General features: G+C 53.9%; 1 protein-coding gene across 3 annotated transcripts in view; it reads left to right on the top strand.

The window, feature by feature from the left end:
* The window catches only part of ANKRD11 (ankyrin repeat domain 11), a 211,701-nt gene extending 186,513 nt beyond the window's left edge, over window positions 1–25,188 (top strand). For 2 of the 3 annotated variants that reach the window (XM_015406702.1, XM_015406703.1), the window contains exons 4-12: window positions 7,694–7,864; window positions 8,355–8,561; window positions 9,750–9,892; window positions 10,593–10,740; window positions 12,937–19,562; window positions 21,200–21,298; window positions 21,435–21,578; window positions 22,512–22,604; window positions 24,778–25,188. In XM_015406702.1, the coding sequence (XP_015262188.1) occupies window positions 7,694–7,864; window positions 8,355–8,561; window positions 9,750–9,892; window positions 10,593–10,740; window positions 12,937–19,562; window positions 21,200–21,298; window positions 21,435–21,578; window positions 22,512–22,604; window positions 24,778–24,963 (7,817 nt within the window). In that variant the 3' untranslated portion in view covers window positions 24,964–25,188. The remainder of the gene's footprint in view (window positions 1–7,693; window positions 7,865–8,354; window positions 8,562–9,749; window positions 9,893–10,592; window positions 10,741–12,936; window positions 19,563–21,199; window positions 21,299–21,434; window positions 21,579–22,511; window positions 22,605–24,777) is intronic. The other variant, XM_015406704.1, reaches the window with a different exon arrangement.
* The last annotated feature ends 841 nt before the right edge of the window (window positions 25,189–26,029 follow it).

The raw sequence follows: 26,029 nt of genomic DNA, 5'->3' as shown, positions 1-26,029 counted from the left end.
ACACATGGCCCGGCCCGACAAAGTGACATTTATGTCAGGTTTGCACCTCGTAACAAATGAGTTCGACACCACTGCTATAGACTACTACGTTGCACTGGCAATAGATTTTCCTTGGACCAGTACAGGAAGGTACACAACTGAATGGCCGCTCAAGATACATGTACCTGACTAAGGCAGAAGGTGATTTCACATGAGGCCTCTTAATTATATCTCTACCTTTAGAAATGGACATTGTTTAGAAAACAATTCTAATTTGGTCCTATGTTGAGTACTTATTGTTAATATTATTGCAATTGTTAATATTATTGCAATTACTGCAAAGTAATATTATTGCAATATTACTGCAAAGTGTAATAACTACACTTGACCACTGAAGAAGGCCATAAGGCTGAAACACGTTGGGTCGGGGTTGCACATGGTCTGTGTTTGAGATAACGGTATGATTTTAATCTGAATTGAGGCTATATTTGGGCCTATAATTGTTTTTATTCATTTTGTAATAAATATATGGGGGGTTTGTATGTGATAAGTATTATGTTTCATATTTGGTTATTTTATTAATGGACCATTCAATTTGGATTCAGTTAGGCTTTTAGGTTCTTAATTCAATCCCCAGTATTGCCAGTGGAAACCATCAGGCAGCAGGTGATGTGAAAGACCTCTGCCTGAGACCCTGGAGGGCTGTAAAGAGGGGCTGTGGCTCAGTGGCAGAGCATCTGCTTGGCATGCAGAAGGTCCCAGGTTCAATCCCCGGCATCTCCAGTTAAAAAGGACCAGGTAGTAGGTGATGTGAAAGACCTCCGCCTGAGACCCTGGGGAGCAGCTGCCAGTCTGAGTAGGCAAGACTAGCCTCGATGGACCAACGGTCTGATTCTTTGTTTCATGTGTGTTGGGAGGGGCCATGGCTCAGTGGCAGAGCCTCTGCTTGGCATGCAGAAGGTCCCAGGTTCAATCCCCGGCATCTCCAGTTAAAAAGGACCAGGTAGTAGGTGATGTGAAAGACCTCCACCTGAGACCTTGGGGAGCAGCTGCCAGTCTGAGTAGGCAAGACTGACCTTGATGGACCCAGGGTCTGATTCAGTATAAGGCAGCTTCATGTGTTCGTGTGTTCTCATCTGTGACTACCCTAGCTACCTCCTTAGGTCTGGCAGAATGGAAGAGGCAAGGGAACTTCCTTAGCTGAAAGAAACATATTTTCTGAATCTTAGATTTCAGAGCTGTGTTCTGACAAGTAGCAGCGATCAGTAAAATAATCACACTTCTTTTTATTTTGCAAAGCGCCGGTTCTTATGCAAGTTTCTGTTTCTTGGCATGCCAAAAATATAAGTTAACATACTTAGTTTAGTGTCTCAGTTGGTGCTACCCAGTGCCTGGGATAACTCGTCTGCCTGGTCTCTCCATCTCCCTTAGTGAGTTCATGTGTTGCATTTGACGTGTGAGCTTACTGTGGACCGCTGCTTATGTCGGACACGCCCTTCTGGGGCCAGAGAGCAGTTGCACCTAATGCATACGCTGCTCGTTCCATAAGCCATGCAAAACAGGTCAGCCCCTGTGCGTCTGCTGTGGGAGAGATGCAGTCTTCCGGTGATGTGGCCGTGTGGCTCCCTTCCCTTGCATGTGGAACCATGTGTTCAGAGGGCTCCTTTAGCTCCTTGACTGCCCTATTCCCCAGGGCTCTCCCATCATATTCTGGCTTTACTGAAGCATAATTAGGCTTGTCAGGACTAGGTTTCCGCCTGGCATGAAATTTTTTTTTACTAAGAAAAGCTCTGTGGAAAAAGGGAACATTGGCTGATAGATCATGTGATGTGCACATCGGCAGCATGACCACTTTGCTTGTACCGAGCGAGGTGTGTCAGCATGTAAGATCTCTCAATTTTCCTTTATAGTCCCCCTTTCTCATTCAGCCTCCAGACGTATATGACGTGTTGTAAAACAATGTCATCAAATAGCCTGAGAAATGTAATAAGGAGTTCAATAGGACTAGTGTTAATGAAAATTAGAAACAGCGCAAAAAAGGATCAGACACGTTATTGCAAGCAGCGCAGAAGATCAGAAAGCAACGCAATAGGAGCAAGAGAATGCATATAACAAATATATAATTCATAGCATACACAGTCCTGTACTCCTTTTTTTTTCTGGTGTAGTGGTTAAGAATGCAGACTGTAATCTGGGAGAACCAGGTTTGAGTCCCTACTCCTTCACATGCAGCTGCTAGTGTGACCTTGGGTCAGTCATAAGTTCTTTCAGAGCTATTCTCTCAAGGGCAGTTCTCGAGAGAGCTCTCTCAGCCCCACCTACCTCACAGGGTGTCTGTTGTGGGAAGGACAGGGAAAGGAGATGGTAAGCTGCTCTGAGACTCCTTTGGGTAGAGAAGAGCAGGGTATAAACCCAATCTCTTCTTCTTCTTTTTAAAAGGGCCTGTCTGAATCACATTATTGTGCTGTGACCTGTATAAAAATGCCCTCCTGAACAAGTTTGCATGGGGCCTTTCCTGACCTCCTGAGGCCTGCCATCCCACAAGGCGGGGTCACACCAGAGAACTGATCTTACCTGTTTGCTGCGATGGTAGTCCCATAGATCCGAGGGGCCAAGGCCAAGAAGGACTCTGTAGACGATAACCAGTGCCTTGAACTGAACCAGTAACTGATCTGCAGAAAGGGTGCATGCTCTGCCTCGCTCCCAACGATAACTGAGAGGTGGCATTCTGTACCAACTGATGTTTCCAAGTTGACCTCAAGGGGCAGACCCAGGAAGAGTGCATTACAGTAGTCCAGTCTCAAGGTCCCTGTGGCATGGATCCAAGTAGCCAAGAGGAACCTTCAAAAGAGGGGGCCATCTTCCTGGCTAAGTGAAGATGGGAGAAAGCATTCTTTGCAGCTGCATTAACTTGGCTTCTCCAGCGATATTGATGGGAGTGGTAGAAGCTCTCTGTTCTTAAGGGCCAGCTGGACCCCCTTCCGTGTGGGAGGGGCAGTGTCCTCCCAGACTTCAGCCTTCCCAGCTGGCAGGACTGCTGTCTTGCCAGGGTTTCAGTTTCGCCATGCTCACCCTTAGCCGTTTAACCGCAGCAGCCAGGCAGCGGATTTATGGATCGACCTGTACTTATTTGGAGGGAGCTCCACGAGAGCACTAATGTCTGCGAATGCCGCCTCTGCCATTAAATAACTGTCTGACCCTGCAACTGTCAGTGCATAAAAATAACATGTCTTCCCAGACGTTTTCTCTGCTCTTTCCGTAGAACTTAAGCAGGGGACACACTTCTTCCTTTTTGGGGGGGGGCCCACAACCTTTCATATGATGGGGGGGGCATGTTGCTGAGGCTGGCAGTCTTCATGCTGCTTGCAGGCTGGAGTCCGGAGAGGAGCCTGCAGATCTGTGGCTCCCGCGTCCCTCCTGTAGCTAGTCAGCACCTGAACAAGGGAGGAAACGGAAAATGACCACATTAATTTTCAAGGGGCTTGGTGGAGATAACGATTCTGGTGAGGAGGAAATTAGAAAGCTGCTGAGGGGGGAATATGAATCCCAGCTCCCCTCAAGATTTGCGCATTGGAGGGGGGGGTGACTCAGGAGAGGAAATGGGGTAGCAAATCACTCTGTCAGGTCTCGCTGGAGGGCAGAGGGGGGGAGGCAGCCCGCCTGCTGTGGGGGAGGTTTCCCACTGTTTCCAAGACCCGTCTGCTGAAAGCAGCCGGCTCCTAGGTGGAGAAATCTCGCTTGCCAGGAACCCTTCCCAAGACTGAGGGAGAGGGCGAGACTTCTGGAGCAGAAACAGGGGCCACAGGAAGAGATGCCCTGCACGGTGGGGGTCGGGGAGTGCTTTCCGACGTGGGTGGTGAAGGGCCTGGCCGAGCCCTCTAGGAGCGCCCGTTGCAGCCACGTCGCCCGCCCGAAGCAGAACGGTGGAAGTGGGAGGGTGCGGGGAGGCCTGCCCTTTACCCCAGGAGTCCACAACCAGCCCCTCGCTGCCCTTTGCTCTGGAACGGGAAGCAGGGCACCTGTTTGCGTGTGGCTCACCTGGCCTCCACATGGCAGCAGCTGTGTGTGCCGAATGGCAAATGTGTAACTATTCCGTTTCCTTATCTCGGTCGGCTGATCTGGCCAGCCCTCGGGACTGTGCCAGGGTTGCTTCTTAGCTTCTTGGGATTCGCCACCAGACTGTTGTCGTGGAGTCGCCTGGAAGGGGCTTTGGGGCGGCGGGTCAAGCTTGGGGCAAGGCAGAGAGGGTTCTTTCAGGTCTGTGCATTTTCCATGCGGTGGCTCAAGTGGTTTAAGACGCTGAACTGCAGGCTGTGGAAGGTCGGTAGTTCAGCAGTTCGAGACCCGAGTGTGCCGCATGACGGAGTGAACTCCCGTCTCTAGTTCCAGCTCTTGCCAACCGAGCAGTTCGAAAGCAAGACATTGCCAATAGATAAATAGGTACCACTTCAGTGGGAAGGTCACAGTGTTTCGTGCGCCTTGGTGTTTAGTCATGCCGGCCACATGACCATGGAAACGTCTTCAGACAGCGCTGGCTCTCCGGCTTTGAAACGGAGATGAGTACAAGCAACCCTAGAGTTGGATTCGACTGGCTTTCGAGCAAGGGAACCTTTACCTTTACTATTTTCCATGTGCCAGTCGACCTCCACATGAAACGCGTGCCGGCAAACTTTGGTTCCCTCATATCCCCCCCAAAAGAGGAGAATCCTTGCCTACTTGAGTCGTGTGTATGTGCAGCACATTCCTCCAAAGGCAGCTTTATTCACAGTCCTGGACAGTGAGGGCAGCATGCCTGCAAGTTCTTTCTCCCCAGTCACAGGTTCTGTGGAAAGGGGTTCATCAGGCAATAGATGTTGTTTACCTTGACTTCCAGAAAGCTTTTGATAAAGTTCCTCATCAAAGGCTCCTAAGTAAGCTCAATAGTCACAGGATAAAAGGACAAGTCCTCTTATGGATCAAAAACTGACTAATTCATAGGAAACAAAGAGTGAGTATAAATGGGCAATTTTCTCAGTGGAGGGTGGTAAGCAGTGGGGTACCGCAGGGATCAGTACTTGGTCCAAAGCTTTTTAACTTGTTTATTAATGATTTGGAGTAAGCAGTGAAGTGGCTAAATCTGCAGACGACACAAAGTTGTTCAGGGAGGATTGTGAGGCACTCCAAAAGGATCTGTCGAGGATGGGCGAGTGGGCTTCAACGTGGCAAATGCCAATGCTATGCTGGGGATTATTAGGAAGGGTATTGAAAACAGATCAGCCAATATCATAATGCCCCTGTATAAATCATTGGTGTGACTTCATTTGGAATACTGTGTACAGTTCTGGTCACCACACCTCAAAAAGGATATTATAGCATTGGGAAAAGTGCAGAAAAGGGCAACTAGAATGATAAAAGGGTTCAAACACTTTCCTATGAAGAAAGGTTAAAACGCTTGGGGCTCTTTAGCTTGGAGAAACGACAGCTGAGGGGTGACATGATTGAGGTTTATAAGATTATGCATGGGATAGAGCAGGTAGAGAAAGAAGTACTTTTCTCCCTTTCTCACCATACAAGAACTCATGGGCGCTCAATGAAATTGCTGAGCGGTCGGGTTAGAACAGATAAAAGGAAGTCCTTCTTCACCCAAAGAGTGATTAACACATGGAATTCACTGCCACAGGAGGTGGTGGCAGCTACAAGCATGGGCGGCTTCAAGAGGGAATTGGATAAGCATATGGAGCAGAAGTCCATCCGTGGCTATTAGCCACAAGGTATAGATAGGAACTCTCAGGCTGGGGCAAGTAATGCACTGTATTCTTGGTGCTTGGGGGGGGGGCAGCAGTGGGAGGGCTTCTAGTGTCCTGCCCCCATTGATGGACCTCCTTATGGCACCTGGTATTTTTGGCCACTGCGTGAGAGAGTGTTGGACTAGATGAGCCATTGGCCTGATCCAACATGGGCTTCTCTTATGTTCTTATGCACAGAGGCAGGTGCAAGGGACTGATGGGATTCACCTCAGCAGCTTGGGGGATTCTCCCACGGCTAGATGCGTGCTGCCGAGAGCCAGCTGTGGTGTGGTGTTCAAGTGTGGCAGACTCTAATCTGGAGAGCTGGGTTTGATTCCCCACTTCTCCGCATGAAGCCAGCTGGGCAACCTTGGGCCATTCACAGTTCCCTCAGAGCTCTCTCAGACCCAGCTGCCTCACAAGGTGCCTGTTATCGGGAGAGGAGGGGAAAGGCAATTTTAAGCCAGTTTGAGACTCCTTTGGGTGGTGAACAGCAGGGTATAAAACCAACTCTTCTTGTTGTTGTTCCGGTGTTAATATCCTGCACCTGGATTTAATTATTTAGATACTTATACTGTGCTCCCCTCCCATAGGAACCCAGCGCACATCTTGCGCACTGGTCTCCCCTTCTCCTTTTAATTTGCTACAATGACCCTGTGAGGTAGGCTAGGTGGAGAGAGGGACTGACCTGGAGTCATCCAGCGAGCTTGAGCCTGGGCTTCCCAGGTCCTTGTCCAACATTCATTACTACAATTATTTTATTTATTTATTTATTTATTTATTCATTTTATTTCATTTATTGTGGCTCTTCCTCCACCAGGCCAGGGCGCAGGAGACCATTTGCATACCTGTCCGTCTGCCCCCCTTTCGTACACTCTTCCACAGGGCAGCGGACATACATCTCCCCTCCTCAGCTTTGGAGAGCCAGTTTGGTATAGTGGTTAAGTGCGCGGACTCTAATCTGGGAGAACCGGGTTTCATTCCCCACTCCTCCACTTGCAGCCAGCTAGGTGACCTTGGGCAAGCTGTAGTTCTGTCAGCTGTTCTCTCAAGGACAGTTCTGGAAAGACTTCTCTCAGCCCCGCCTACCTCACAGGGGAGGGAAAGGAGATTGTAAGCTGCTCTGAGATGCCAAGTTGAAGGGCAGGGTATAAATCCAATCTCCTCCTCCTCCTCCTCATGAGGGCAGGTCGGTTAGGGTGCAGAGGAGAGTGGCTCAAGTTTCATGGCAGAGTAAGGATTTGAACCCAGGTCTTTCCAGTCTTAGGCCAGAATTGTAACTTCTGCCCCACATTGGTTCCACACAGCAAAGCCCACACGGGGCTGGAGATTTACCCCCTAGCATGTCAAGCATCTTGTTTAATCTGTACTTGGTTCAGGCCTTTGGGTTTCAGTCAATGGGCCCTCTAAGTTGTGGAGTGAGCAAAAATTCTGCTCTGTGAGTGAGCCATTTGCCTACTGCACAAATTAGTTTGCTCTGGAGCCCTCCTTCCTGAGCTAAGACACAAATGTGTGAGCCAGAGGCTAAAAAACTGTGAGCTAGCTCCCACTCACTCATCTTAGAGGGAACACTGGTTTCAGTCCAAGCCAAATTTAGCCTGCAACAAAATGGCTTACTCCCCAAAGTACTGTGTCACCTATGAATTTAACCCAAGCCAGAAACAGACGAGATGGGCTGCCAGTGCACTTTCTCATGATCTGAGGAGCCCCCGATATAGGGAGGCTGACAGATGTTCCATCCAGAAACTCTGCTTGCCTGATCTGAGACAAAGGGCTCTTCTGTTCTTAAAGGCCGGCTGTCTCAGGAGCGGAGCTTCCAGCGCTCTTTCCCGCTCTCTGGAAGATTAGCCTCTACAGAGGAAGCTCCGGTTAGCAAATGCCTTTAAAATGAATGGATTTCAGTGATACAGGTTGTTCCCCCCCCCCTCTCTCTCTTCCCCCTTCAACAGAAAAGCAGGGTCCTGAACGGAAGAGGATTAAAAAGGAGCCTGCAGCTCGGAAGCCCAGCCTGCTCTTTGGGATGGGCCTTTCAGGAATCCGTGCAGGCTACCCGCTCTCCGAGCGCCAGCAGGTCGCCCTTCTTATGCAGATGACAGCGGAGGAGTCGGCCAACAGCCCCGGTATGGACCGCCAGCTCTTGAGACGGATGCCTTGTGGGGGCCTTGGAGGGTTTGTGTGGGTGCCGCCTCTCAGAAACATCCAGTAAGGTGCATCACGCCAAGCTCCATGGTCCCCCTCGTGTGTGAAGCTGAGTGAGTTTGTGGGGCCTCCTCAGACTGGTCAGCTTGCAGCTCCTGTGGAGGGAGTCCTGGTTCCTCCCGTGGGTCTCGCGCCCCCCCCCCATAGACGCCACAGCTGCTTCCCCTTGCCTTTGCCTCCTCACAGCCTCCCCTTAATGCCTCCATTGTGTGTGCAAAGGAGGAGGAGGCTCAAGGCATTCCTCTCTCGCCTTGGAAGATTAACTCCCCCCTCCCCCACGCAGGCTTGATGGCAGGATTGAAATATATGGCAAGAGCTCCCTCTAAAGGCTCTGGGGTGGTGGCTTTGGACAGAGCTCCTCCTTCACCCGTGTTTTCTTCTTCTTCTTCTTCTTCCTGTCTCTTCCGCCAGCAGTAGATACAACACCAAAGCATCCCTCTCAGTCCACAGTTTGTCAGAAGGGAACTCCTAACTCTGCCTCCAAAACCAAAGATAAAGTAAACAAGAGAAACGAACGGGGAGAGACTAGGTTGCACCGGGCAGCGATTCGAGGGGATGCCAGACGCATCAAGGAGCTCATCATTGAGGGCGCAGACGTCAACGTGAAAGACTTTGCAGGTAACCCTGCGGCGGGGAGGGAGAGGACGCAAAAGGCTTCCCTCCCTCTGGGGCTGGAGGCCTCAGAGGACTGGGCAAGGAACAGTGGCTTTCCCAGTCCTTGTTTCCCCACCAGAGCTCGGTGTGTTCCCAAGGGTGGTCCTCCTCCTCCTCCCCCTCCTCCTCCTCCTCTGTGCGGGGTGTGCTGATTTAGCTGGGCGATGTAGGGAGTGCTCTTTGCCATCTTAGCACTGCGTTCGTGAGAGTGAAGAGGCCCAGCACGGTTGTGGACAGGCTCAGTCTGGAACACACGCTCAGCACGCAGCAGGTGCCTGGCCTTCAGCCCCGCGCGTGCCAAGCGCTGGTTCCCAACTGTAGCGTGTTCCCGTCCCCAGTGATTTCCTTTGGGGGACTCCGAGCATGGCTGGCTCCCTCGCAGGGACTGCCCCAAGGACAGCTAGCCGCTGTTCAGTGTTCCCTCTAAGCTGTGGAGTTTTGTGAGCAAAAATTCTGCTTTGTGAGCTACTGGCATTAAAGTTGTGAGCGAGCGATTTGGCTACTGCATCAATTGGTTTGCTCTAGAGCCCTCCTTCCTGAGCTAAGACAAAAACGTGTGAGCCGGAGGCTAAAAAAAACTGTGAGCTAGCTCACACTAACTCAGCTTAGAGGGAACACTGCGGTGCTTTGCCTGAGACGAGCGCTTTCTGTGTCTGTGCTGCCGCATTCCCTGCCCCCCAGGGCCACTCGGCCCCCGGAAACCCATGCAGTCCTGTCAGGGGGCTGGTTTGTCTTCTGTGTCTCACCCGTTCAGGTTCCAGTGGGAGTGGCAGTTCTGAGCAGCGGCAAGCTGACCACATTCCAGCAGGTGCATCCATCCCTGCAGAAGATGAGGAGAGAACAAACCTGTAGCTCAGATTGGGGGGGGTAGGTGGGCGGGTGGGCTCCGTTTTCTCAGTTTGCTAAACATTTGTTCTTTACTCATTTATACTGGAGCTGGAGTAGATCTATTGCATCGTCAGACAAAAGCCTGAATGGGCAAAATGCCAGGCAAGCACCTGCTCTCTGATGTGAATGCAGGGCCGGGCAGTGGATCTGTAGCCAAGCCACGGTGTTGGCAGCCAGCGTCATCCCTTGAGGCTCCACTGTGACACGGTTCCTGATTGGAATAGGCCGTCCCTGTCACGTGTCTGTCTGTGTCCCCGTTGGCAGGCTGGACGGCTTTGCACGAGGCATGCAACCGGGGTTATTATGACGTCGCCAAACAGTTGCTCGCCGCAGGGGCCGAGGTGAACACCAAGGGCTTGGACGATGACACTCCGCTGCATGACGCAGCCAGCAACGGGCACTACAAGGTCAGTTCTTGAACCCGTAGCTCTTAAGCCGGCTCAGACTGTCTTCCCCCAGATTTCGTCTGTCAAGACTGTCTCCTGTCCCTGGCCCCTAAAGGACCCTCGGTAGCCCCTCCTGGCTACTCTTCCCTCCAGCTCGTTCCGCTTCCTCTTTGTTCCTAACACAAAGAACCTGCTGGGATTAACTCGACACCCCAACTGTCGCATCAGCCAGTATCTCGTTGCCTTCTTGACACATGCCATGGTGTCCTTGTCTTCAGGTGTCTGGCGCGTAGCTGCCCTGCTTGGTCCTTGAAAGCAAGAGAGAAAAGCGGGGTAAGGCCAGGGGTGTCTGTAGAAGGATAAGATACTTATTCCCATCTGTGGTTCATCCAGCCTTGCGTGTCCTAGGCTGGCTGGCTGGCTGGCGGCAGCCCTGGTGGCAGCCTTTGGAGACCGCTGGCAGACTTCTTCCTCTGCCCTGTTGTTTGACCCTCTTGGTGTCTGTGGATGGGCTTGGAGCCTCATATGTGCCACGCCCGTTTTCTCCCACTGAGCCACACAGCCTCTGCCCGTGGGCCGTGTTCCACTCAGCTGCCTGACCACTGGGAGGTGGTGAAGTGGCTTGCCAGTCTGTAGGGGGACGTTCATTTCGGCTTCCTCCGATACAGGATGTGAGCGTCTAATTCTGATGCAGTTTACCAAGACTTTTATCTTTACACAGGTGGTGAAACTGTTGTTACATTATGGAGGAAACGCTCATCAGCTTAACAGGAGAGGAGAGACGCCGTTAAAAGTAGCGAATTCCCCAACCATGGTGAACCTGTTGCTTGGGAAGGCCACGTATCCTTCCAGCGAAGAGAGTTCCACAGGTAAGGCTGTGTGGTGTGAAGGGCCCAGCACAGGTGTGGCTCAGACAATGGGGGGTGGCTAGAAAGTGCAGCCTCTCCGAAACGTGGCCATTGGGGCCCCTCCAGCAAATCGCATCTAATTCCCCAAAATCCAAAAGGGCATGCACTCACTCACGCAACTGCCTAGATGGATTCCCCCCCAGCCTGCCACCAGTCCAAGAATGTGCAAGGATTTCACCTTCAAGCCTTTGGTCGTGAGCTTTCCTCTCTGCCTCGTGAGCTTTCCTGATGACCTCAGCCCCTTGACTTTTGCATTTATGCCCTGTTATTGTGTGCCCATCGTTGGAGGTCAGCGCCTGAACAAGTGGTCCAGGGAAGGCGCCAGGGCAACGTGACATGGGGTGCTGCACGGTCCTTTGTCCTGGAGTCGACAGTGCAGAAGGAAACTAGGATTGCATGCTTAGTGCTTTGCCCCAGTGTTCAGGAGGCCCCCCGTTTCCATGCTCTGCTTGCACCTCTGTTGGAGATCTCTCGAGCGGTCAGTTATCTTCCCTCCCTCCCTTTTTCTCAGCGCCTCGCCGCCTCTGAAGGCATACCCACCAGCTAAGCATGAAAGGGGTGGAGAGGGGGGTGACTTCGTTCCAGTATTTCCCACTGACTGCGCTGAACCGTGCAATATGCGGATTGGTACGGCCACCGGATACATACAAGAGCATGGTAGAAACGGGGGGAAAGAGACTTGCTTGGTGTGTCTTTCCCCTGTCCCATCCCGCGCCACTCAAGTACTCCCTTAGCCATCAGCTGCCACTGTTCCCTGGTTTGCTTGCCAGCATCACCGATGCCATGCGGTAATTTCATGCTTGGTTTACCAGCATGGTAAAAACGACCTTTCCCTAGGCCAGGAAAGGTGCAGAGGCGGGCAGGCACGCGCCATCTCTTTCTGGGCTGCGCTGGCTGAGAGTTGCGTTGTAGTATCTGTAGAGTTGAAAAGATGGTACTTCTACTCTATTCTGCTATGGTCAGGCTTCACCTGGAGCGTGTACAGAAGAGGGCAACCAGGATGGTGAGAGGGTTTGAATCCAAGCCTTATGAGGAAAGGCTGAAAGAGTTGGGTCTGTTTAGCCTGGGAAAGAGAAGGCTTAGAGGGGACAGGATTGCAGTCTGAAGGGCTGTCATGTAGAAGATGGAGCAGATCTATTCTATCTTGCTCCGGATTGCAAGACTAGATCTAATGGGTGGAAATTACAAGGGAGTCGTTACCGGCTAAATATCAGGAGAAACTTCCTAGCTGTAAGAGTGGTTGAGCAGTGGAACAGTCTGCCTCGGGAGGTGGTGGATGTTCCTTCGCTGGACGTTTTCAAGCGGAGGCTGGACGACCATCTTTCGGGTATGTTGTAGGGCTATCTTTCGGCTCTGCTCCTGCAGAGTGCAGGGGGGTTGGACTGGATGACCTGCAAGGTCCCTTCCAACTCTAACATTCTATGATTCTATGATTATGGGCTGGAAGAGGGAGTAGGAGAGGAAGATTAAAATTGGAGGGCAAGATGATTAGCACCTGTTGGCAATTGATGGAGTCGACACAAAGAAGGGGCGGACTGGATAAGAGCTCTGACGTCCTGACGGAAGTCTCACTGCTGCCGTCTGTTCTCTGGGTTGTCTTAGGCAGGTCGCCCTCCTTTCTCAGCCCTTTTGCCCAAGATGCGGGGATGTGTGGTGGAGGTTCAGTGGTTATTCTGTAGTTCTGAGGTGCTCCAGAGATGGACCCCGATCTGCCACCCGAATGCAAAGCTTGACCAATACTCCTGTTAAAAAAATAATAATAAACAAACGGGTGCCTCCGTGGGGAATGGATGCGGCGTGTCTCTGTGGCGGTCGACTGGGCATGGCAGACTTCTGGCTGTGCTGCAGCTCTTTGGGTGCAGTCCCTCGTGGAATGAGTAGATGTTACCGAGCCACGTCTCTCACTGGATTTGCACCCTTTCTGCCCAGATGCTCCAAACGGACTCCTGCCGTTGACTCCCTGCGCGGCTCTGGCCTTTTATTCCAGAGGACCTCTCTGACCGCTGTGTAGGTAGAGCCTCTGCAGCTATGCTTTGCACATGGAAGATAGGTTATCCGTCCAGGTATTGTGGGCAGGTTCCATAAAGGATGCTGCTAGCTCAGGGGGGGACGGCAGCTGTTGTGCCTCACCCTCACTCTGTGCTCTTGTTTTCCCAGAGAGCTCAGAAGAGGAAGACGCTCCTTCGTTTGCACCGTCCAGCTCCATCGATGGCAACAACACGGACTCCGAGTTTGAGAAGGGCCTGAAGCACAAGGCCAAGAATCAGGAGCCCCCCAAAACCATCACGCCCGTCAAGGACGAGTACGAATTCGACGAGGATGATGAGCAGGACAGGGTCCCCCCAGTCGACGATAAACATTTGCTGAAAAAGGATTACAGGAAAGAGACTAAAGCAAATAGTTTTATTTCCATCCCCAAAATGGAAGTAAAGCCCTATCCTAAAAACAGCACAATCACACCAAAGAAAGCAGCCCATCGCATCCTCTCAGACACGTCCGACGACGAGGACGCCGGCATCGCTGCGGGGACAGGGGAGAAGCTGCGGCTGACGACTCACTCCGTCCTTCCCAGCAGCAAGACTCGAGAACCGTCAAATGCCAAACAGCAGAAAGAGAAAAACAAAGTGAAGAAGAAACGCAAGAAGGAGGCAAAGGGCAAGGAGGTTCGGTTTGGCAAAAAAAATGACAAATTCTGTTCTTCTGAGTCAGAGAGTGAAAACCTGGAGAGCGAGGAGGATGACAGAGACTCTGTACAAAGTGCTACCTGTGTAAAAGACTCTAGGTTTGTGTTAAAGGAGTCATCCTTGTTTAATTCCCTTTCTGCCTCCTCCGCCTCTTCCCACGGGAGTCTGGGGTCACAGAAGCATAACTCAAACCTTACAGAACAGCACTCCAAGCACTGGAGGACAGACAACTGGAAAACTGTCTCTTCTCCTGCCTGGTCAGATGTCAGCTCTTTATCCGATTCAACGCGGACAAGGCTGACCAGCGAGTCGGACTACACGTCAGAGGATTCCAGCTTGGAGTCACTAAAGCCTGTGCGGAAGAAACAGGAGCACAAGAAACGAGCCCAGCACGGGCCAGCGATGGTGGTGGAGAAAAAGAATTCATTCCATGCCAGTGTTGACGGGGCAATTCCAAAGCTGGACAAGGAAGGGAAAGTTGTAAAAAAGCATAAAACCAAACATAAACACAAAAACAAGGAGCGGGGCCAGTGCCCCGGGGCCCAAGACATTAAGCTAATCAAGGCCTTTCCTTTTGAGTATGAGGACTCTAAGCAGAAACCTGAAAAGGCTTTGATTGTAGAGACTGAAAGCTCCGTTGAAAGCAAACTCAAGGTGCTCAAGCACGAGCGGGAGCAGTTCAAGAAAGAAGAGAAATTCCTCAGAACTAAATCTGAGGAGAAGGAGTGGCTGTTTAAAGATGAAACTGGGAAAAATTCCAAAGAAGAGAAGTCATTGAAAAAAGCAAAGGACACCAACAAAGACATCAGCAAATCTTTCAGAGAAGAAAAGACCGGCAGATTGGAAAAAGAGAAACCCCTCAAGGAGAAGTCACCTAAAGAGGAGAAGCCTCGAATGCACAAGGAGGACCGGAAGAGGAAATCCAAAGACAAGCAATCCAAGGCTGAAAAGAAGAACGAACTGAAAGAAGAAAAACTGGCAAAGCCAGAGAAAGAGAAAACCACGAAAGAGGAGAAAGAGAAATGTAGAAAAGACAAAAGTTATCGAGAGGAGTCCAGCTTTGAAGACTTTACTACTAAGAACCAGTTTCAGGAAAGCGAAGACACCAAGTGCAGCCTCTCTGATGATCCACAGGACCGGTGGTTCTCGGATCTGTCGTCCGATTCATCTTTTGATTTCAAAGGAGAGGACAGTTGGGACTCGCCCGTGACGGACTACAGGGAAATGAAAAACGACACTGTGGCAAAACTCATCATCGAAACAGTGAAGGAGGAGGCGAAAGAGAAGAAGCGGGAGAGTAAAGGAAAAGATAAGAGAGAATACAACGAGAAGCGCAACGAAAAAGACAGTTTTCTGAAAAAGAAAGACAGAGAATATATTGAGAAAAACTCGGAAAAGAAGAAGGACCAACCCGAAAAGCATAAAGGTATCCCTAGTTATCTTCCTGAAAAGGACAAGAAAAGGAAGGATTCTGCCGAAAGCTTCAAGGAGAGGAAGGAAAAGGATGCTGCTGAAGCCAACAAAGAGAGAAGAGACTTGTCCGATGGCTCTAGGGACAGGAAAGATATTAAAATTAAACAAGACGACTCTTACAGGGATGAATTCAAAGACTATGGCTGTGAAGCATTCTTCAAAGAAAAATCTGATCCTGAATTCAGTGGGAAAAACGTGGAGTCTTGGGAGAGGCATCATTCTGGAAAGGAGAAGAAGGACATGCCTGAGAAGGACAAGAAAGAAAAATTAAAATCAGAAAAGTATAAGGAAAAATCCAAAGCAGAAGACAAAGAGAGAAATGAGAAGATTCTGGCTGAAAAAACCCAGAAAGACAAAGAATTGGACAAAGGCTTTAAAGAGAAGAAAGATGCAAAGGAGAAATACAAAGATCCTCACAGCAAAGATAAAGAGAGAAAGGCTTCCTTAGACCAGCTCAAAGAGAAGAAGGAAAAGAACTTTTCTGGGGATAGAGAGGACTTCCATGAAAGAAGGGAGGAGAAGAAAGGCCGGGAGAAAAACTGGTACAGCATCCTCGACATCTTCACGGATGAAAGTGAGGACGAGAAGGAGGACTACAGCCTGGGTGGATTCAAACTGGGAGAGAGCATCGGGAGCGACCTGCATCGGCTGGAGAGTCTGCCAGACAAAGATGATGGCCTGGCAGCTGAGAGAGACCTTTATCTCCCTGACAAGCACAGGAAATATTCCTCTGATCGGCAGCATTCGACCGAGAAGCAGAAAGACAAGGAGTCCAAAGAGAAGAAGAAGGACAAAGGACTGGCCGAGGGTGGGAAGGAGAAAAAAGACAAATGCTCCTTCGAGAAACATAAAGAGAAAAAGGACAAAGACTCTGCAGAGAAGTACAAAGAGAGGAAAGAGAGAAGCTCAGTAGATTCAGCTCCAGAACGGAAGGCCAAGCAGAAGCTTCCCGAGAAGGCAGAAAAGAAGCATACAGGAGAAGAGAAGGCGAAAAGCAGGCACAAGGAGAAGCTGGAGAAGGAGTACGCAAAGGAGAAGCGGTCTTCAAAAAGCGGAGAGCCGGAGAAGAGCTTGCTGGAGAAGCTGGAAGAAGAAGCCCTGAACGAGTACCGAGATGACTCCAATGACAAAATGAGCGAGATTTCTTCCGACAGCTTCACCGACCGAGGGCAAGAACCGGTGCTCACGAGCCTCTTCGACTGCACCAGCCTGTCTCTCGTCGATGCCTCTGAGGAGAAATGCAAAGAGCCCCTGCCTTGCTTGCCAGATAAACTCAAGGAGCGGGAGAGGAACCGGCACTCCTCCTCCTCCTCCTCCAAGAAGAGCCATGAAAAGGACAAAGCCAAGAAAGAGAGAGGCGAGAAGAAGGAGAAAGCCGAGGAGTTCAAGGACTCCAACAGGAAGGACTCTGCTCAGTACGAGAGAGATTTTTCTCTGGACGGAGAAGGCTTTGGCATTTCCTATGGCATGAAGACCGAGGCGGAAGACGAGCTGGACAAAAACATGGACTATTTGTTTTCTGACAAGAAAGACAAAAACGACTCTGAAAGAGAACTTCCCAAGAAGGGGGAAAAGGACAAGGCCTATGGCCCCAGTGTGGTCAGTACAGCCAAAGAGAAGAAGAAGAGGGACCGGCACAAAGAGAAGTGGAAAGAGGAGAGAGAGAAGCACCGAGACAAACACGCCGAAGGGTTCTTCAAGCACCACAAAGAGGAGCAGAAGCCGGCCAAAGACAAGGATGGCTCTCAAGTCATCGCCCTTAAGGAGAAGTCGAAAGAGGAGCCGCCCAAATTGAACGATCTCAAGATGAAGGAGAGACTCAAGGAAAACCAAGAAAAGGACAAGGCGGAGAGTCTCAAAATGAGCAACGGGAATGACAAGATAACCCTAACCAAAGAGGGCAACAAGAAGGACATCAGGCCCCGGGAGAAGCTGCTGGGAGACGGGGACTTGATGATGACCAGCTTCGAGAGGATGCTGAGCCAGAAAGACCTGGAGATCGAGGAGCGCCACAAGAGGCACAAAGAGAGAATGAAACAAATGGAGAAGATGAGGCACAGATCCGGGGACCCCAAACTGAAGGACAAAGCCAAGGCCAGTGAGGACGTGCGCAAGAGGAGCCTGGACCTGGCCACCAAGAAACCCGCTGTGCTCGACCCTCAGCTGAAGGACAAGAAACTCAAGGAGTTGGGGCCACTGGCTCCAGTCGTGTCTCCAGAGAGCAAGTCTCAGCCCGCTGTCGGGGCGGATTCCAAGGACTGGATCGCGGGTCCCCAGCTGAAAGAAATCCTACCTGCTTCTCCAAGGCCAGATCAGAACCGGCCGACGGGGGTCCCAACCCCAGCATCTGTCGTCTCTTGCCCAAGCTACGAAGAGGTGATGCAGACGCCCAGGACACCCTCGTGCAGCACCGAGGACTACGCAGAACTGATGTTCGACTGTGCCGACTCCCAGCATTCCCTGCCCATATCCACCATGTCCATGAACGCGTGTTCTCCGTCCTTTTTCGACAGGTACTCCAATCCTCCGAGTGGGTTCCCCGAGAACCCAAGTCAGACCCCAACAAGGACCATTCCCTCTACAAACCTTCACCGCTCAATGTCCGCGGATATCCGGAGAGCCCCGGAGGAGGAGTTCAGTGTTGGGGACAAATTCTTCAGGCAGCAGAGTGTCCCGGCCACCTCCAACTATGACTCTCCCGTTCAGCACTTGATGGAAGAGAAAGTCCCTCTTCCCTCCGTTCCCATGGAGAAGTTCCCATGTTTGTCTCCGGGGTATTATTCCCCTGACTATGGAGTCCCATCTCCCAAGGGAGACTCGTTGCACTGCGCTCCAGGAACTGTCGGCAACGTTGTCCAGTCCCCTGAAAGTGTCTTTTCTGGATTGCAGGCAAAATCGTCCCCTTCCCACAGAGACGAGCTGCTTGCCCCTTCTGTTGAAAGCGCCCTCCCACCAGACCTTGGCCTGCCTCTGGATGCCACAGAAGAGCAGCAGGCGACAGCCTCGATCATGCCACCAGAGTCCAGCTTCCTGCCGCCGACCGAGGAGAATCCATTTGGCTCCGGCGTTCCAGAACAGAGCAGTGCTGAGTGGGACTCCCCTCCTGCAAGGAGCCTGGACCCGCCCCTTCCTCCGGGCTTGATGGGCGGTGCTTCTGACCACCCGGTGAGCTGGTTGGTGGGATCGGAACTCCTCATGAAGTCTCCCCAGCAGGGCCCCGAGTCCCCTAAGCCCTTCTGCCCTCCTGACACTGTGCATCCCGCTCTAGGGCCCGTCACTGCCGCGGAATCTCCTTACCCCGTCTCCCCCGTATCATACCCCTTGGTGGTGGCCGAGCCGGGGCTGGATAAGGCAAAGGAAGACGCTGGAGGAGCCGTCCCGGTAGAAGTGGTGGCTGCAGAACAACAGGCTGCGTTTGCCGAGTCCCCTGCTAGGTTAGACACGTTTTTCAGCGGCTGCAAGCCCAGCCCGGAAGAAGCCTCCGATATGCCTTTGCAGCCTGTTACCCTGCCAGCAGAGCCCCAGGCAGAGGCGGTTAGTGCTCTGGAGAACACCCAGGTGGAGAGCAGCACTGTCGCCCCAGTCGGTGCCGAGGAGCCGGTCTCGTGGCCGGACTCGTTCGCAAATTCGGAAGACGACTTGGACCTTGGCCCCTTCTCGTTACCGGAATTGCCCCTGCAAGCGAAAGACGTTCCAGAGGAGGATGAAATGGCCGGGGTGGTTGCTGAAGGCACCCCGGAGATGGCCAGAGCTGGGCTTGTGGACGGCGGGGGGGCCCCGGGGGCCGTGAGTGAGCAGGAGGAGCCGACGCTAACCCAGCAGAGTGCCTCGCCCGGGGAGCCAGAACCACCGGCCGACGAGCAGGAGTGTGAAGGGGGCTTGCTCGAAGGAGTGCCCGAGGTAGCCGGGGCACAAGAATCAAAGAGCCTGAAAGAATCTGAGACGCCCCAAAACCTGCAGGACTCAGACAGCGGCTCTCAAACCGGCGCGAGCCAAGCCAGCCGCACCGAGAGCGCGGAGGCGGACGATGGGGCGCCAGCGAAGGGCGCCAGCCAGGTCCCTGCCTCCCAAGCCGAGGCTCCGCCAGAGGCCACAGAGCCGCCGCCAAAACCGGTGGCCGAAGCCCCCAAGCCCCCCAAAATCGAAGAGATCCCCCAGCGCATCACCAGGAACCGAGCCCAGATGCTGGCCAACCAGAACAAGCAGAACGCCGCGGCCCCTGAAAAGGAGTTCCCCCCCACTCCGGCCCCCACCACGCGGGCGAAGGGGCGTGCCACGGAGGAGGAGGACGCCCAGGCGCAGCACCCGCGGAAGCGCCGGTTCCAGCGCTCCAACCAGCAGCTGCAGCAGCATATCCACACCTCCACCCAGCAGACGCGCGAGATGATCCAGCAGACCCTGGCCGCCATCGTGGACGCCATTAAGCTGGACGCCATCGAGCCCTACCACAGCGACCGCTCCAATCCGTACTTTGAATACCTGCAGATCCGGAAGAAGATCGAGGAGAAGCGGAAAATCCTCTGCTGCATCACCCCCCAGGCGCCCCAGTGCTACGCGGAGTACGTCACGTACACGGGCTCCTACCTGCTGGACGGCAAGCCTCTGAGCAAACTGCACATTCCAGTGGTGAGTAGCGGCCGCCTGCTTCGCCTTCTAGTGGCCTTTGAGCAGAAGCCCTGCCTCTTCAGCAAGGGTGGGTGGGAACGCACCCCCGCCTGCGGTATGGGGTGCGGGCGCGAGGCTGGGAAGGCCCCTCCAGGGCCCAGCTGAAGGCCCCTCCTCTGTTAGTGGTTGCTTGCCTAGACGCACAGGCGGGGCACAGGGGCCAGGAGCAATGCTCCCTCTAAGCTGTGGAGTCTTGTGAGCAAAAGTTCTACTTGTTGAGTGACTGGCATGAAAGTTGTGGGCAAGCGATTTTCCTGCTGCATCAGTGAGTTTGCTCTGGAGCCCTCCTTCCCAAGCCAAGACAAAAATCTGTGAGCCGGAGGCTAATAAACTCTGAGCTAGCTCACACTCACTCATCTTAGAGGGAGCACTGGCCAAGAGCCACACCTCTTCCGGGAAGGGGCACGCTGTCGGGCTCTTATCCTTAGCCTCAACTCTGTGTTGAGTAAAAGCTTCCATTTCTATTTCCTTAACGGTTTATATGCTGTCTTTCCCAATCTACACTGGAAGTTCATATCAACAGTGTATAACACTCATACTGGCTTATTACATTTCTTAGTATCTCTACCTTGCACCGTTCTAACTCTTAACCATTCTCCAGTAGTCTGCTAATCCCTGCCCCCCCCCCCGCGCCCCTCACAGCACCGGCCCCTGCAGAGGGGGCCAAAGGCAGCCCGCTGAACTGGTTGGACAAGATGCGGGGGGGGGGGATGGTCGGGTCAGCCCTGCTCTGAGCACTCACTCGCGCACGCGCACACACACGGGCACGCACACGGGGTGACCTTTTTTGATCCCTCGCCAAGAGGCTGCTAAGCATGGACTTGGGACTCACTTTCCCATCCCGCCTTTCCACGTAAGCAGCTCTCAAAGTTCATCCCCCTATGAAGGGGCCGCGGGGCCATTCGGTTTAATTCCTGCCCCTCCCCAGGACTCCTGCACTGGGCATCCGTGGAACAAGCACCTCTGGACCTTTTCTGCCAAAGGAGCCACTGATCATCACCCTTCCCTTTGCTCCTGAGGAGGACAGAGAGGGGCCTTCGAGCCCTTGCCTTCTCGGCAGGCTTGGGGAGCGGCTCCGCTGACCTTGGGAGGCTCATCGCAGCCACCCTCGAGGAATCCTTCGAGGATGCTGAAACAGCCCAAACGTGGCATGGGGGCCCTAGCGGTGCCCATTCTGAGAAGGGCACATGTGGGGCAAACCCCCATCGATCTCTGGCCGACGGGGGACCCACGGCTGCCGCCCACTCACCAGCTGACTGGGGTGCTTCCCACAAGCCCACGGGGAGGGGAGGGGAGGGGGCTTGTATGTTTGGTCTGTTTGTTATTCTGTGTTGCTGGAAAGGAAAAGTGCTGTCATAGGATTTGTATATAGTCTGATTGATGTTTTTGTTTATATGCATGATATAGGCTTATAATATAAAATCAAATAAATATATTTACACACACACAAAAAGGGAAGGGGGGAGGGTCCACGAGCGCCCCTGCCGGGCGGTGGGCCTGTCTGTGCCCGGCTGCCTTTGGCCCTCCCTGCGGGGGCCGGTGCTGTGAGGGGCGCCGGGGGCAGCTGACCCGCTGGTGCTTCTTCCGCTGTCTTCCAGATTGCTCCTCCTCCGTCGCTGGCCGAGCCCCTCAAGGAGCTGTTCAAGCAGCAGGAGGCTGTCCGTGGCAAACTGCGGCTCCAGCACAGCATTGAGCGGGTGAGCAGTGGCAGTCCGGGGTGCCCGTGGCCCCTTCTCGAGGCTGTGTGTCCCGCCCTCCTGCCCTACGGGAACGGGGGCGGCAGGGGCTTTCTCCCCCCCTGGCTGACTCCCTCCCTCTCCCTCCTCTCCCCAGGAGAAGCTGATCGTGTCGTGCGAGCAGGAGATCCTGCGGGTGCACTGTCGGGCGGCGCGGACGATCGCCAACCAAGCAGTCCCCTTCAGCGCGTGCACCATGCTGCTGGACTCGGAGGTGTACAACATGCCTCTGGAAAGTCAGGTCTGTGCCTCTCTCCAGGAGGGTGTGGCTCTCTCTGGGACCTCGCCCCCCCCCAAGGAGCCTGGAGGACGGTGGGGTGGAGGGGAGGGCTCTGACCCACCCCACCCCCCGGTGCCTGGGCCTCGTGCCTGAGATGCCGCACGTCAGGCGGAGGAGAGAGGGGCTGCCTGTGCGCCTGCCACGAGGACGTGCCGGGGACCCGCCTGCAAGCCGCGCCCCGTGACCAGGGCTCCAGACGACCGGCCGGCAGCCGGTCTCTCGGTCATTCTCTGTGGCCCGGCGAGTCGCGTGGCCTTTGGATTCCGATCCAACAGAGGAGGGACGCGGACGAGCCTGGCTCTGAGCCTCAGACTGCTGAGGCGGCTTTTCCCCTGCGGATCGCTCAGCAGCGCCAGACGGCCAAAGGGGCGGCTGCTTTGCAGCAGGAGGAGACTGGACAGGCGGCTGCGGCCAAGCCCAGCAGTGACATCAGCACCTCCTGCTGGCCGGCCACGTGGAGAGACGGCTCTGCTTGCCGGCCATAAAGCTGTCATCTCCGTGGAAAGCAGAGTGCTGCATTGCAGACGTCAGTCCCTGCGCCCTGAGCGGGGGCGGGGGGGATTTATTAGCCACCCGTTCTATTGATCTGTGCGTCTGATTTGCAGCACAGCAGTTCCCAGCAGGCGGAGGGAGGAAGGGAGGGAGGCAGAAGCTCCGAGTTTGGGGGCGGTCCAGCTCAGGAGAGCCGGGCGGGGGGTTGGTTCTTGCAAGGGGCGGGTAGAGAGTGAGGCTCCTGCTCAGGAAGGTGGGGGGCTGCCTCTGGTCCTTGGCGCAGGGTGTCTGGGGGGGGGGCGGCCCTGCACACTCCAAACTTCTCTGTGCAGGGGAAGAGGAGGGGGACTGGGCATCCGATCTGATCTCTGCCCCCACCCCCCCGATTTCTGTGTGTTTCAGGGAGACGAGAACAAATCCGTCAGAGACCGTTTCAACGCCCGCCAGTTCATTTCCTGGCTGCAGGACGTCGATGACAAATACGAGCGCATGAAGGTGAGGAGAGGAGGAGACCGGGGGGGGGCACAGCCACGGTTGGGGTCTCTGGCCACCTTGGACCAGTTCTGCTTCTTAGGAAGGAAGTGGGCTGGGAGATCGTGACCTTTGGAGGGCGGGGCGTTCGAAGGGGGAGGACTAAAGCACACACACACCCCATCGTGCCCTTTGGCGGTGGGGGCCGATCTGGAATGTGGTTGGGAATGACTTTTCCCCCAGCAGAGCGAGATGGGTAGGTAGGACAGCGGATGCCACCGTGGCCCCGTCTTTATGAAGGATGCCATCCGGCCACCCTGTGAAGGGGCTGCGCCTCCACATTCGGCACCAGGAGCCCTTGCCCAAGAACAAGAACGTGCTCATGAACTCACTTTCCCCACGTGAGGCAGGTACTTCCCCACCTCGGGAAGGAGCACTAAACGGGCCTCTTCTGGCTTTCTAGAAGCGCCTCTGCCTCTTTCCCCACCACCAGCACCAGCACCCCCCGGTGCTCTCCCTTCACCAGCCCCCCCCCCCAAAAAAAACCCCTCTCCTTCCTCCTGGGGTGAGCCAATGAGGACTGGGGGGAGGCTGTCCACCCACACGTGCTTGAGCTCTGGGAGCCAGGCCAGCCACGACCGGGTCGCCCTCCTTGTCAGCCTTCCTGGCAGGCCCTTCGTGGGCCCCCCTCCCTTTTGGTACACAGTTTTCTTTGGCAAACTCACTTGCAAGTGGTGGAAAATATTGACCTTTCTGATAACGGACCCTCCGTGCAGCTCCGGCGCATTGGCTTTCCTTGGGACTGGGCCCTCGGCGAATTCCTCAGTCCCTCGTTCTGGCTTTGCCAGCAGCCGCTTCTCAGCTGTGCAGGTGGTTTCTGGCTTGTGCGTGCGAGACCTGGGTGCCTGTCCTTCTGGGCTCCCCACCCCACCCCCAGCTGCGGTTCTCTCTCGTTTGATGATGTTTTAATAGAGAAAACTCTGCAAATGTGCCCGTAAGAGAAGCCAGTGTTGGATCAGGCCAGTGGCCCATCCAGTCCAACACTCTGGGTCACACAGTGGCCAAATATACCAGGTGCCCTCAGGAGGTCCAGCAGTGGGGCCAGGACACCAGAAGCCTTCCCACTGTTGCCCCCCTCCAAGCACCAAGGATACAGAGCATCCCTTGCCCCAGACCGAGAGTTCCTATCTTTACCTTGTGGCTCATAGCCACTGACGGACCTCTGCTCCATATAAGAACACAAGAGAAGCCAATGTTGGATCAGGCCAGTGGCCCATGCAGTCCAACACTCTGTGTCACACAGTGGCCAAAAATACCAAGTGTGCCATCAGGAGGTCCAGCAGTGGGGCCAGGACACCAGAAGCCCTCCCCCTGTTGCCCCCCCCCCCCAAGCACCAAGAAGACAAGAGCATCACTTGCCCCAGAGTCCCTATCTATCCCTTGTGGCTAATAGCCACTGATGGACCTCTGCTCCATATGCTTATCTAATTCCCTCTTGAAGCTGTCCATGCTTGTAGCCGCCACCACCTCCCGTGGCAGTGAGTTCCATGTGTGAATCACTCTTTGGCCAGCCATTTTGACAGAGGGGGCGTTCTTCCCGGAAGCGAGCCCTGCCCCAGAAGATGCCCATCCCTCCGGTGTTGAGAGGGGGAAGGAGGGCTGGGGTGCTGCCGGGTGTTGCATTAAAAAAAAGACACCCCCCCCAACACAAACACACACCAATGCTCCCTCTAAGCTGTGGAGTCTTTTGAGCAAAAATCCTACTTTGTGAGCTCCTGGCATCAACGTTGTGAGCGAGCGAATTGGCTACTGCCTAAATTGGTTTGCTCTGGAGACCATCCTTCCCAAGCTAAGACAAAAATGTGTGAGCCAGAGGCTAAAAAACTGAGCCCCGCTGGGCCCCCCGCTAACATTGCCATTGTTGCCCTTGACTCTTCTTCAGCATGAGCTCTGCCAGGCTGTGCCCATGGCGGCCTTGCCTCGCCACCTTGCACTGTGGGTGGCACAGCTATGCTCTAGTTCAGGAAGGAGGGCTCCAGAGCAAACTAATTTAGGCAGCAGCCAAATCGCTCACTCACGACTTGAGTGCCAGTCGCTCACCAAGTAGAATCTTTGCTCACAAGACTCCGCAGCTTAGAGGGAGCACTGCTCCCAGCTCCGCCCGGCTGACTGTGCTCGGCTTTCTTCCCCGGTCTAGACGTGCCTGTTGATGCGGCAGCAGCACGAGGCGGCGGCTCTGAACGCCGTGCAGCGGATGGAGTGGCAGCTGAAGGTGCAGGAGCTGGACCCCGCGGGCCACAAGTCGCTCGGCGTGAACGAGGTGCCCTCCTTCTACGTGCCGATGGTGGACGTGAACGATGACTTTGTGCTCTTGCCGGCATGACAGTTCCGCACCTGGAGACATTCTCCCTGCAAACTGGCGTGGGTGGGTGCCCCCCGAGGACGGGCGCAGGTGCTCACACGCCCCCCAACCGCTTGCTGATGAATCCCCGGTCGGAAGAGGAGGAGGCGGAAGACCCATGAGGACACGGGCGGCACTTTCTTCACGACACGTCTCCCGGTGCGCCAGGGAGCAGGAGAGGGAAAGGACGGCTCCTCCCCCACCGAGTCGCTGAAGACTCAGGCAGGCAGGCAGGCAGGCAGGCAGGCAGCGTGGACTGGACGGGAGGGAGGACAAGAGGCCGACGGGAGCAGGAGCAATTCTGGGACACTCTCCCGACGCCGCACCAGCCGCCTTTTGGGGGGGGGGCAGTCGGCCGGCGCTGGTCACACACTCACAAGGGCGGCAACGTCAGGCGCTTCGATTTTCCCATTTGGTTGCAGGTGGATCTCCCCTTGGAGAAGCTGCGGGGTGAAACCGTGGGGTGGGGTGGGTGGGGTGGGGGGTTTCCTTCGTTTCTCTCGTTCCATCCAGACTACGGTGAAATCAGTTGACCAGGAAGGCACCGGGCTGGGCCCCAGAGCTGGAGCAGGGAGGGCCCAACTGCTGGCCCCGGGACCCAGGATGTGTTCCAGGTAGCAGTCAATCCGTGGGGAGACAGCAGCCACCGGGCCCTGTACAGGAACGTGGCCCCGAGCAAGGACTTATATATATATATATATTTAAATATATATAAATATATATATTTTTCCTTTAATCTTGGGCATTTCGTTTCTCTTTCTGAGAACATAACTTGAAAAAATAAAAATAAAACACTACAAGAGCCAATACTCCTATAAAGAGAAATTGTATCCCATAAAAAGCTGTACAGTTTTTATATACATTAACAATGTACTTTTTGCTGCCTTCTAGATAATTTATTTTGCAACACGTTACTGCACAGTTGTAAATAACTTATGTACTGTAACATCACTTTCAGTCATGTGTAAAGAAATAAATAAATTAATGAAATTATCTTTGTATGTATAGTTCACCCTAGGCAGCCCTCTCCCCCCACCACCTTCTTCAC

The sequence above is a fragment of the Gekko japonicus genome, unplaced genomic scaffold (assembly GCF_001447785.1).
Source record: "Gekko japonicus isolate JY-2015 unplaced genomic scaffold, Gekko_japonicus_V1.1 scaffold386, whole genome shotgun sequence".
NCBI classification, from domain to species: domain Eukaryota; kingdom Metazoa; phylum Chordata; class Lepidosauria; order Squamata; family Gekkonidae; genus Gekko; species Gekko japonicus.
Note: the sequence above shows the minus strand (reverse complement) of the source record. Positions and strands in the feature narration are given on the sequence as shown.